General features: G+C 46.1%; 1 protein-coding gene across 1 annotated transcript in view; it reads right to left on the bottom strand.

Annotated features, from left to right (window-relative positions):
- The window catches only part of TTK (TTK protein kinase), a 99,219-nt gene that overhangs the window by 19,549 nt on the left and 66,668 nt on the right, over positions 1-13,002 (bottom strand). Inside the window, exons 15-18 of the mRNA XM_024194663.2 lie at positions 9,617-9,774; positions 9,359-9,510; positions 1,083-1,207; positions 599-679 (exon numbers count right to left, since the gene is read on the bottom strand). Of these exons, the coding sequence (XP_024050431.2) occupies positions 599-679; positions 1,083-1,207; positions 9,359-9,510; positions 9,617-9,774 (516 nt within the window). The remainder of the gene's footprint in view (positions 1-598; positions 680-1,082; positions 1,208-9,358; positions 9,511-9,616; positions 9,775-13,002) is intronic.

The raw sequence follows: 13,002 nt of genomic DNA on the forward strand, positions 1-13,002 counted from the left end.
AAAGTTTGCAAAAAGATTTTCTTACTGTCTGGGCTTGAAGAAGTTTATTTCATCCTTACTGGCCAGAGCGCATAAAATTACTAGCCAGACTGAAAGTTATACCTGGCTATGTCTCCCATGAAGCCCCATTTCTATTTTTAAAGGAATGCACAATTTCTCATGCACAGTATTTAACTAGAACATTGACAGCCAGCTTCCTTTTAAAAAAGGATTAACATAGCTTATTCTACAAGAGTCTCCTACTATCCTATCTTCCTTTCCTTCTAGCTTCAATCTACTTTTTCCTGTCTTTCCTTTTGATCGGAGATCATAATTTCTCAATTCCCCATCTCTTTCTTTATTTAGCACCTCAATCATACCCACCCATCTGTTGCCACTCGAGACTGCCCTACTCCCCTTCACCTCCAAGGTAAAAGCAAGCATGTACCTAGCCTGTGAGTCTATCCAGTTGCCTTGATGAAATAGCTTTTGTTTCATCAAAATGTCTGGAATATTTCCCCCTTTATCATTTTTATTTATTTATATATATATATATATATATGAATATGAGAGAGAGAGAGAGAGAGAGAGAGAGAGAGAGAGAGAGAGAATATGTTACCTTTGATCTTGATTTCCCATTTTCTCCATAGGAAGACATATCTTTGATTGCCTCTGGTGGCATGTAATTAATTGTGCCAACCTAGTAATAAAAAACATATATATTTTTAAATTAACCAAGTGTTTAATGGAATCTAATTAACTTGAAAAATTTCTTTTGACAGTTTGCGGTCTAATAAAAGCCTTGAAAAGCAACATTCCAGACTGAGAATCTGGGTGAGTATTTCTGCCATGTTCTAGCTTTCAGTGGTCTATACTTTAAAGTTAACAATATGCATGCAATAAGCACAGAAATTCACTCTAAATAATAATAAGTAGCTTAAGTTTTGTTAGCGCATACCTTATCTACAGAAACATAAAAAGTACTGTGTAGCACAAAATTCTAATGTTTGTTGTTTTCTTTAGGTTGGTAGATCACTTAACGTAGCAGACACAGAAATTACATTTTATAAAACACAGTACTCCATCTACTAAAAATATTTCACCTGTGAATCTTTAACAATGCTTGTCACATCTGGCTGCATTTGGTTCGCAATGCCAAAATCAATTAGTTTTAGCATTCCATCAACTATCAGAAAGTTTGCTGGTTTCAGATCACTGTGCACAATGCCTGCAAGGTAAGAAAACTCCAAGATTAATCCAACTAAGACATAAATTTTAAACTACACCTCTACCCCAATATAACGCTGTCCTGGGGAGCCAAAAAATCTTACCGCGTTATAGGTGAAACCGAGTTATATCAAACTTGCTTTGATCCGACGGAGTGTGCAGCCCCGCACCCCCGGAGCGCTGCTTTACCATGTTATATCCAAATTCGTGTTATATTGGGTCGCGTTATATCGGGGTATAGGTGTACCAAGTATGTATGATTTTTTGGCCCTCCCCACAAATGTATCAATTAAACTTTTGAGCAGGAACCAATGTATTCTTTGGATAAAAATGTACCCCTTGCTGCTGAATTGTGCTGTAGAATCTCAGATTTAATTTAAAAAAATAAAATTAGACGTTTTCAGTCCTTAACAATTGCAGTAAAAATCATGAAAATGTGAACTACCTGAGTCTGCAGATAGTCAAACAATATCTCCAAGAGGTATGACTTGCACTATTACTCTCAATCAAGGCCCCATGGGCATTATGATTTCAAGGTCACAGAATTGGGCATTTTCCAAAATGCTGCAGAATTCAGTACTTTTGCTGCAGCCAAGTGACTGACATTTTGTTTAGCATTTCTTTGCCTTGGTGGGACCTGCTTGCAGCTGCCCCTTTAACTCCAATTTTACTTATAAGGAGAATCTGAGACAACTGGGGTGCATACACCCTGAACTGTTCCATGGAGATAGAACTAGAGTCCAGTTTACAGCCAGAAAGTGGTAAATCTAGAAATCCTAAGTGTAGTCTGATGAGCTGGGCTGCCTCAAAAATAGAAAAGCAGAAAAGGTCCAGGGTACCAGAAACAAGCCAGGGACAAGCTCTCCCCTTTCTCGGTACACATGGGGGAGGGGGAAAGAGAGATTTGCTGTGTGCCACCTGGACATCATCATCCAAGGCCCATGGAGACAGGCCACCTGGACAAAAACAGCAAAACAAACCAAAACCCAAAATCTTTGTTGAATAGGTCATCAACTAGTTTTATGTTCTAGGAGTCGGTTATGTGTTTTGTAGGGAGGGGGGAGAAAATGGGAATGAAGGATATTTAATGGAGGTAGATTCAAATAACATTGATATGGAATTTAGGCATTTTTATTTAGTTCCATTATGCCACTGAATAAGAACACAGAATTCTCCATATTGTATCAGGCTCATAGTTCATCTTGTCCTATATACCATCTGTGACGGGATGTATCAGTCTCACAAAGGTACAGTAGGGCTTAACCCTTCTCTCTTAGCTGAGGCCACACTCACACACCCCGCCCCTCTGCTGGGCATGCTCCAGCTGGAAGCAGGATATAAAAGCCAGTAGAGCAGCTCAATCTGGGCTGATCGCCAACGGGGAAGGAGGTATGTCGCCAGGCCCACTGACAATGAGATACAGATGCCAGGGACGGGCACCTGGGGAGGGAGAAAACACTGCAGCGGGTTGCCCCAAAGATTTTTTTGGCCTGGTATACACCAAGAAGTGTGGGACTACTGCACCTCTTGCCCAAGTGTCAGAAGGCCGGCCAGAAGGGGGTACCGAGGGCCCCCCTTGTGCCTTTGCCCGGGGTCAGGATCCCCTTTGAGCGTATTGGCCTAGAGTTGGTGGGGCCGCTGGAGAAGAGCAATACGGGCCACAAGTATATCCTCGTCGTGGTCGACTACGTGATGCGGTACCCAGAGGCTGTCCCTCCTCGGTCTACCACCCCCAGACGGATGGGTTAGTGGAGCGATTTAACAGGACCCTGAAGTCGATGCTGAGAAAGTTCGTGGAGGACAAGCACTGGGACAAGTTGTTCCCCATGCTCCTCTTCGCCATGCAAGAGGTTCCACAGGCCTCCACCAGGTTTTCCCCATTTGAAATCCTCTATAGGAGGCAGCCCAGGGGAATCCTAGAGCTCCTGAGAGAGACATGGGAAGAACAGGAAAGCCGAGTTAGGGGGTCTGTCCAGTACATACTACGGTTGCGGGAACGGCTCCAAGAGCTGGGTACCTTGGCACAGGAGAACATGTTACAGGCCCAACACAATCAAGAGAACCAGTACAACAGGGGAATGAAGATGAGGGTCTTTGAGCCCAGAGACTGGGTCCTGTTGTTATTACCCTCCTTGGAGTCTAAGCTGCTGGCCAAGTAGCAGGGCTCCTTTGAGGTGACCAGACGGGTAGGGCCCGTCAACTATGAAATGCGGATGCCAGGGCGTCGGAGAGATGCACAGGTCTACCACATGAACCTCCTTAAGGCCTGGAAGGAACGTGAGGGCCTGATGATTGCCCCGTACCCACCAGAGCCTGAGCTGGGGTCACTGGCCGACAAACCCACGGAGCCAGGACCAAAGGCAATTGGCCAGGAGCTCGATACCCATCAGCAGGAACAGGTACGGCAGTTAGTATCTGCCTTCCCCACCGTCTTGTCGGCCCGGCCAGGGAAAAAAACATGTGATCAGCCATCACACTGCTACGATCCCCGGACAGAAGGTAAGAGATAACCACTGCCCGCTCCCCAAGAAGATGTGGGGGGGTTGTGCAGAAGGAACTAGAGATGATTCTAGCCCTGGAAGTGATTGAGGAGTCCAAGAGTGAGTGGTGGAGCCCCATAGTACTGGTTCCCAAGCCTGATGAAGCCATCAGGTTCTGCATTGACTTCAGAAAGGTGAATGCCATCTCCCGGTTCGACGCATACCCCACGCCCCGAGTGGACAAACTGCTCGAGCGGCTAGGCGACGCGGAATTTATCTCCATCTTAGACCTAACCAAGGGATATTGGCAGATCCCCTTGACATCAGCTTCCCGGGAGAAGACAGCCTTTCCTACACCCTTTGACCCCTACCAATTTACCATGATGCCTTTTGCTTTGCATGGGGCCGCAGCCACCTTCCAAGGGCTCATGAACCAAATACTGAGTCCCCATAATTCATACACTACTGCGTACATCGACAATATTGTCATCTTTAGCGCTGGCTGGGAGGAACATCTCCAACACCTCGACAGCGTGCTGCAAGTCCTGGGAGACGTGGGCCTCACCACGAACCCGGACAAGTGTCACTTGGGCCAGCGAGAGGTGACTTACTTGGGCTACACCGTGGGTAGGGAAAAACTACGCCCCTTAGTGGACAAGGTGCAGGCCTTACGGGGCTACCCTACCCTCACGACAAAATGGCAAGTATGGCAATTCTTAGTTTTGGCAGGGTATTACTGCCGGTTTGTGCCCAACTTTGCCATGCTTGCCACCCCACTGATGGACTTGACAAAGAGCTCCCAGCCATGGAAAGTCCAGTGGTCAAAAGACTTTGAGGCCGCCTTCCAGTCCCTACAAGAGTGGCTGACCCAGGAGCCGCTACTGGACCAGCCTGACTTCACTAAACCCTTCACCCTCCAGACGGACACTTCAGAGGTAGGGCTGAGAGCAGTGCTGTCGCAAGAGTTGGAGGGGGAGGAACACCCCATCCTGTACCCCCAGGAGATCCGCTACTCCACAACAGAATGGGAGGCCCTGGCCGTTAAGTGGGCGGTCGACGCCTTAAGGTATTACCTCTTGGGGAACCCTTTTTCTCTGGTAACTGACCAAGCATCCCTCCGATGGATTAATAGTATGAAGGAAACTAACGCATGAATCGTGCGCTGGTACCTATCACTCCAGCCCTACTCCTTCCATGTGCTGCACTGGCCAGGGAAGGCCCATGAGAATGCGGACTTCTTCTCCCGGGTGGGAGGAGGAGAAGGGGAAGAGGCACCGTCCCTGGACGCCATCTTAAGGGGGAAAGTGCATCAGCCTCACACTGCTACAGCAGGGGTTAACCCTTCTCTCTTAGCTGAGGAGGCCACACATGCTCCAGCTGGAAGCAGGATATAAAAGCTAGCAGAGCAGCTCAGTCTGGGCTGACCGCCAGTGGGGAAGGAGTTCCTGAGGAAGGACCGCCTGCACTCCAAGATGCAGAGGCCAGCCAGTCAGAGACAGACCCTGACACACCGGCATGGGACGTCGCGGAGAGGGGAGAGACCAGAGAATCCCAGAGACGGAGGACTCCAGAGACTCAGGTAGGAAGTGACCCAGGGAGGCTTTGCGGGGAAATGGTGACAGACAAAGGCTCGGCGTGTTTCAGTCGGACCCCTGCCGAGCTAGTGGCGGGCAAACCCATCACCAACAGGGCCCTAGGTTGGGACCCGGTGGAGAGGGCGGGCCTGGTCCCCCTATCCTGGCCACTACCCACCCCGGGGTGATGGCCCAGCTCACCAGTAGTACTGACTCTGGCCATTGGGCCACACTGCCTTGACAGCAGGGGCTATAGTATTGACCCTGGCCACTGGGCCACACTGCCTTGACAGCAGGGGCTATAGTATTGACCCTGGCCATTGGGCCACACTGCCTTGACAGCAGGGGCTATAGTATTGACCCTGGCCACTGGGCCCCACTGCCCGGACAGCAGGGGCTGTAGTATTGCCTCTGGCTGCACTGCCCTGACAGCAATAGCTGTGGTACTGATTTTGGCCAATAGGCTGCATTGCCCTGCTATCAAGGGTCGCATTAAGCACTGAGGTCCCTGAGACCCGGGGCACCCCTTCAAATTTGATCGCAGGACTGTGACACACCCCTCCCCTGCCCTCATGGGGTGACAGAGTGTATCAGCCCCGCGACACCATCTCACACAATAGTCAGCATCAGATTTCTTAGAAGGTGCAGAAATACTGACATGGGATAATCCACCTCTCCCAGCTTAATCCTTAATAATTAGAGATTGGCTTAAACCCTGAAGCATGAGACTTCCCGTTCAATGCTCTTCTTTTAACTCTAGATATTCTTGTTATTCATGTAGTCATCCAATTTCCCTTTGAATATTGCCAAGTTCTTGGTCTCAATGACATCCTGTAGCATCCAGTTTAGTTACATGTGAGTGAAATAAGCATTTTACTTCATTAGTTTTGAATTTGCCATCTTCCATTTTCTTTGAATGTTCCCTTATTTTGTAGTATGAAAAATGACAGATGCTCCTGATCTATCTTATTCACCTCATTTACAATATAAATAATTCCTATCTTGCCCTTTCAGTCTGGTGCACACAGACAGGGGGCATATCGGGCATATGGGTCAGCAAGGAAAGCAGCATAGAGACGGTAGTGAGAAAAGGAAACTGAAGCAATGTTAGTTATCAGATTTAAGGAGGCAGGGTGAGAATGTGAGAGGAAAACAAAGAACAGAAGAAAGGGTAGAGTTAAATAAAGCCTTAAAAGGAGAGGACAAGCAGCTTGAATCTGACATAAAATATCAGCAAGAGATACAGGGAGGAATGATGTGATCCAGTCGGTGGGTGAGAATTTTTTTTTTCCTCTTGCAAGGGAATGGAAGGGCGTTACATCGGAAATAAGGGAATATGTCACAGCAGTCAAATTGAGAGTTAACTAAAAGGCATGAACACCACATAAACAAAGAAAAAAGACTAAGTCTGCTTCTACTCCAAGCCTTATATCTGTGACCTGGTTACCACTGAACAGAGTGTTGACACTATTTTGCAAGCGTTTTAGTCCAGGAAGTTTTTGGAAAGTGTAGGGGACAATTTCCTGGTGCAAGTGCTGGAGGAACCAACTAGGGACAGCTTTTCTTGACCTGCTGCTCACAAACAGGGAAGAATTAGTAGGGGAAGCAAAAGTGGATGGGAATGTGGGAGGCAGTGACCATGAGATGGTCGAGTTCAGGATCCTGACACAAGGAAGAAAGGAGAGCAGCAGAATACGGACCCTGGACTTCAGAAAAGCAGACTTTGACTCCCTCAGGGAACAGATGGGCAGGATCCCCTGGGAGAATAACATGAAGGGCAAAGGGGTCCAGGAGAGCTGGCTGTATTTAAAGAATCCTTATTGCGGTTGCAGGAACAAACCATCCCGATGTGTAGAAAGAATAGTAAATATGGCAGGCGACCAGCTTGGCTAAACAGTGAAATCCTTGCTGATCTTAAACGCAAAAAAGAAGCTTACAAGAAGTGGAAGATTGGACAAATGACCAGGGAGGAGTATAAAACTATTGCTCAGGCATGCAGGAGTGAAATCAGGAAGGCCAAATCACACTTGGAGTTGCAGCTAGCAAGAGATGTTAAGAGTAACAAGAAGGGTTTCTTCAGGTATGTTAGCAACAAGAAGAAAGTCAAGGAAAGTGTGGGCCCCTTACTGAATGAGGGAGGCAATCTAGTGACCGAGGATGTGGAAAAAGCTAATGTACTCAATGCTTTTTTTGCCTCTGTCTTCACAAACAAGGTCAGCTCCCAGACTGCTGCACTGGGCAGCACAGCATGGGGAGGAGGTTACCAGCCCTCTGTGGAGAAAGAAGTGGTTCGGGACTATTTAGAAAAACTGGACGAGCACAAGTCCATGGGGCCGGATGCGCTGCATCCGAGGGTGCTAAAGGAGTTGGCGGATGAGATTGCAGAGCCATCAGCCATTATTTTTGAAAACTCATGGCGATCGGGGGAGGTCCCGGATGACTGGAAAAAGGCTAATGTAGTGCCCATCTTTAAAAAAGGGAAGGAGAAGGATCTGGGGAACTACAGGCCAGTCAGCCTCACCTCAGTCCCTGGAAAAATCATGGAGCAGGTCCTCAAGGAATCAATTATGAAACACTTAGAGGAGAGGAAAGTGATCAGGAACAGTCAGCATGGATTCACCAAGGGGAAGTCGTGCCTGACTAACCTAATTGCCTTCTATGATGAGATAACTGGCTCTGTTGATGAGGGGAAAGCAGTGGATGTGTTATTCCTTAACTTTAGCAAAGCTTTTGATAAGGTCTCCCACAGTATTCTTGCCACCAAGTTAAAGTAGTATGGGCTGGATGAGTGGACTGTAAGGTGGATAGAAAGCTGGCTAGATCGTCGGGCTCAATGGGTAGTGATCAATGGCTCCATGTCTAGTTGGCAGCCGGTTTCAAGCGGAGTGCCCCAAGGGTCGGTCCTGGGGCCGGTTTTGTTTAATATCTTTATTAATGATCTGGAGGATGGTGTGGACTGCACTCTCAGCAAGTTTGCAGATGACACTAAACTAGGAGGCGTGGTAGATACACTAGAGGGTAGGGATCGGATACAGAGGGACCTAGGCAAATTAGAGGATTGGGCCAAAAAAAACCTGATGAGGTTCAACAAGGACAGGTGCAGAGTCCTGCACTTAGGACGGAAGAATCCCATGCACTGCTACAGACTAGGGACCGAATGGCTAGGTAGCAGTTCTGCAGAAAAGGACCTAGGGGTCACAGTGGACGAGAAGCTGGATATGAGTCAACAGTGTGCTCTTGTTGCCAAGAAGGCTAACGGCATTTTGGGCTGTATAAGTAGGGGCATTGCCAGCAGATCGAGGAACGTGATCGTTCCCCTTTATTCGACATTGGTGAGGCCTCATCTGGAGTACTGTGTCCAGTTTTGGGCCCCACACTACAAGAAGGATGTGGAAAAATTGGAAAGAGTCCAGCGGAGGGCAACAAAAATGATTAGGGGTCTGGAGCACATGACTTATGAGGAGAGGCTGAGAGAACTGGGATTGTTTAGTCTCCAGAAGAGAAGAATGAGGGGGGATTTGATAGCAGCCTTCAACTACCTGAAGGGGAGTTCCAAAGAGGATGGAGCTCGGCTGTTCTCAGTGGTGGCAGATGACAGAACAAGGAGCAATGGTCTCAAGTTGCAGTGGGGGAGGTCCAGGTTGGATATTAGGAAACACTATTTCACTAGGAGGGTGGTGAAGCACTGGAATGCGTTACCTAGGGAGATGGTGGAGTCTCCTTCCTTGGAGGTTTTTAAGGCCTGGCTTGACAAAGCCCTGGCTGGGATGATTTAGTTGGGAATTGGTCCTGCTTTGAGCAGGGGGTTGGACTAGATGACCTCCTGAGGTCCCTTCCAACCCTGATATTCTATGATTCTAGGATTCTACTACTGTGGTACTTCATTTCCGGAGGGATATATGGCCTCTGGACTATATCAGAATTGCTCTGAAATACACAAAATAAACAAAAACTCAAGGACTCTGCTATAAAGCCACCAATTCAAAAAGGCTCCCAGCTTGTACCAGCACAGAAAGCGGCTACCCCTCCAAACTCTGTAAAATCCATTTGATCTCTACGACACATACTACATTAATATCTAGAAATATTTAGCAATACCATGTTCGTGGATTGTGTGAACGGCTTCCAACATATTTTTCCAGTAGCTCTTTCGTTCCCATGGATTAATAGTCTTTTTCTTTTTAAGCCAGCTATTGAGATCAATATTTCCACATTCCATTACCATGTAGATATGCTGTTCAGTGATTTCACTAAAATAAATAATAAGTGCTATCATCATACTGAAATTAAATTTTAGAGAGTAACTGCTTTGAGGAATATTTTGAAAACTTAACTTATTTTAAAATGTTTACTCACTAATCATAAAGTCGGATGATCTTATCACTATGTTGCTGTAGCTTATTCAAATGAGCAATTTCATTCTTATAACTCTCAACAGTCAGTTGATCTGCTTCTTCAAGATTCACATATTTGACAGCATACAGCTGCTTCTTTTCATTCAATACCTGAAACACCTGCAAAACAGCAGAGAAACCAAAGTGCCCTCTTTATGCATTCCCAATGTTCCTTCACTTTGTGGTGTGTTTCATCACCACATCTAGAAATGGGCAAACAGCATTTTTTTGGGAAGAAAACAATAACATTTCATTTTAGTTTACAGAGGAAATACTACAAGTTTCCCTATTTGGCCCCACAATACTTCACTTAGAAAAACTACCTCAAGGGATTCAGAAGGTAGTTCAGATTCTACAGTTCTTGGGCTCTCAACTGAACCCACTTGCACATTTAAAACTGAAAGTTAGGATGTGGACTTAGTTGGGGTTGGTCCTGCTTTGAGCTAGTAGTACTAGATGACCTCTTGAGGTCTCTTCCAACCCATATCCTCTATGATTCTATGACAACCTACCAAGAGCTGGACTAGGATCACTGAAGAGACATCCGATAGTCAACCGACACTCTCAGTAAATAAATTCAAATGACCATTGGACAGAGAACTGTGCCTTAAAGTTACTGCCTAATTATTTTGTATGAAGTTTAACACCTTCCAGAGAGAATAGCAGTTTCTGACTTCCTGCTGCGTTTCCCATTTCATGTCTACCATAACCACCTCTGTTGCTTTCTCCTCATATATTCCTCCCAACTTATCCAAGTTTCCAGGTCCCAGTCCCTGGAATAAAACTGTAGCCTATGCAAGTTCAAAACCAAATTTCCATCTCCACCAACACTTCAAGTCCCAGTTTTTCCTCTGTGGGCCCTTGTCAACTGCCAATATCAACACTGCTGCCTCCTCTCCAGTTTGGCTCCTGTCTCTTGAGAGTGAACCTATGGATGTCTAAACACAAAACTAAAACTGCCTGCCAATTAAAAAAGTATAGAAAAAATTCTGTTAAAAATAAAGTTGACAGGAAGGGCTATAAACATAAATCAAATCCAAAACTGCTTTGAAATCACAATTGTTAAGATTATATGTAATCTGGATACTGTATAGGATTTTTTGTGCAGAAATTGTTTCTTTACTGGCATCCAAATACATCAGCAAGGTTTTTTTGTGTATTTGTTTTTAAGATAGCATCCCTGCATTTCCCCTTTAGCACTCTTATAGGGAAGAAACCTACTGAGAACACCTGGGTGTGGTAATTACAACATGAGTGTGCATGCATGTTCAAATTCCAAAGTTAAATACAAATTCTGGGGCGGGAGGGATGCCAACTTCTCAGGCCCACCAGACAACTGATTTGTTTAAATTCATGCAGAGGTTTCAGCTTAAAAAAAGTTGATTCGCATATCCTGTTGAGCAGTAACTGTCTGCGAATAATGAAACATTATGAAGAGGGCTGAATAAGATTTAGGTTAAGTACCTTCCCAGGTATGATGGGAAAGCCAGTTTTGGAATATTTACACATCTATTCAGCATAAGACATTACATGATCTGGTGCAGGGATCGGCAACCTTTGGCCCGCGGCCCGCCAGGGTAAGCCCCCTGGCAGGCCGGGCCAGTTTGTTTACCTGCCACGTCCGCAGGTTCGGCCAATCGCGGCTCCCACTGACCACGGTTCGCCGCTCCAGGCCAATGGGGGCTGCAGGAAGCAGCGCGGGGGTGATGGGCTGCATGCCAAAGGTTGCCGATCCCTGATTTGGTGGATTGAGCTCAGGGTCCTTTGACCTGCCTGCAACTGAAACAGTCTATTGGATTTACAGAATGGTTTAGCTCTATTCAGATAGAAGGATAATACCCTCCTGACATCTAGAGTATGGAGAACAATCTCCAGGTTGGAAGTATGCGATTTTGGAAAGAAACTTGCAGGTATATGATCTGATTCAGTTGCAATTCGGAAGTCGCTTTCGGAAGAAACTTGGGTTGTAAGAACACCTTATTCTTGTAGAACATTGTGAAAGGGGAGGATCTGCCATTAAGATGCCACTAGAAAGGCTGTTTTCCTAGATAAATTCAGGAAGGAGCAGGTGGCCATTGATTCAAGGGGGTGGGGGTGGGGGGTTGTGAGGCTTTTGAGACCCAAGTTCAGATCCCAGATAGGAGCAGAAACTTTTATCGCTGGGAAGAGATTCCCCAGGCCTTTCATGAACCTTGTGGTTATGGGGTGAGCAAATAAAGAAAGCCCCTTGATAGTAGTATGAAAGGCTGTTAGGGCTGCCAGATAAACCTTGATGGAATTAAGGGACAGTCCTGATTTCTTAAGCTGTAGCAGGTACTCCAGGACAAGCGGAAGCAGGGCAGATTCTGGATCAGCATTGTGGAGTTCAACCGGTGGCCAAATCTTGTCCACTTTTTGAAGGTAAATAGTTCTGGTGGAAAATTTTCTACTATTTAATAGAACGTGTTGTAACTCAGCAGAGCAAGATGATTCTAGCTCCACAAACCATTGAGGTACCAGCTCTTGGAGGTGAAGAATGCCAAAATTGGGATGTGTCAGACTACAGGCATCCTGGGAGAGGAGCTAAGGAACGATTGGGAGATCTGTCGGAGGAAAAAGAGCTAGATGCAACATATAAGGGAATCATACTTCCCTTAACCACATTGGGGTAATTAAAATGATACTGGAGTTGTCCTATTTAATCTTTTTTATCTTCATCCAAGGCTGGAGGAAGGCATCCCCCAGGGAATTGCAAGCTAATCCCCCTCTCTCCCCTTGAGTAAAATGGCATTTTTTGTTTGTAGGTCTACTTCTGGAAACACTGAACTCCAAAAGATTCTGACCAGAACCTGGGGATCGAAATCCCAATCAGTCTTAGGAGAAGCACATGCTGAGTTTGTTGGTTGTAACATTCTGTATGCCAGGTAGATACACTGAGATCCTTATGTGATACTTTATGAACCAATTCCACAATTTTATTGCCTCAGCACTGAGGAAATGGGATCTTGCCCTTCCTTGGCAACTGATATAAAACATGAAAGCCATGGTGTCTGTCATGACTTTGATGGATCTGGGTCTCATGAAAAGAAGGAAATGAAGACCTGCATTTTTGACCACTATGAGCTCTAGAAAGCTGATATGGAGGGTGGTCTCTTGGGGTGAGCACCTGCTTTGTGCTGTCAGAGCACCGAGATGCACCCTCCATTCTAACAGAAAGGCATGCGTGGTCATGGTTACTGTTGGTACTGGTTGGAAGAAGGGGACCTCTGCCCCTACATTATGCTTAATCTTCCACCAGTCTTGGGAATGTTGTACCTGCTGGGGAACAGACACTTGCTTGTCTAGACTGTATCTGTTTGGAGAGTAAAC

This window comes from Terrapene carolina, unplaced genomic scaffold, assembly GCF_002925995.2.
Source record: "Terrapene carolina triunguis isolate 2854851 unplaced genomic scaffold, T_m_triunguis-2.0 Scaffold42, whole genome shotgun sequence".
Lineage (NCBI taxonomy): Eukaryota > Metazoa > Chordata > Testudines > Emydidae > Terrapene > Terrapene triunguis.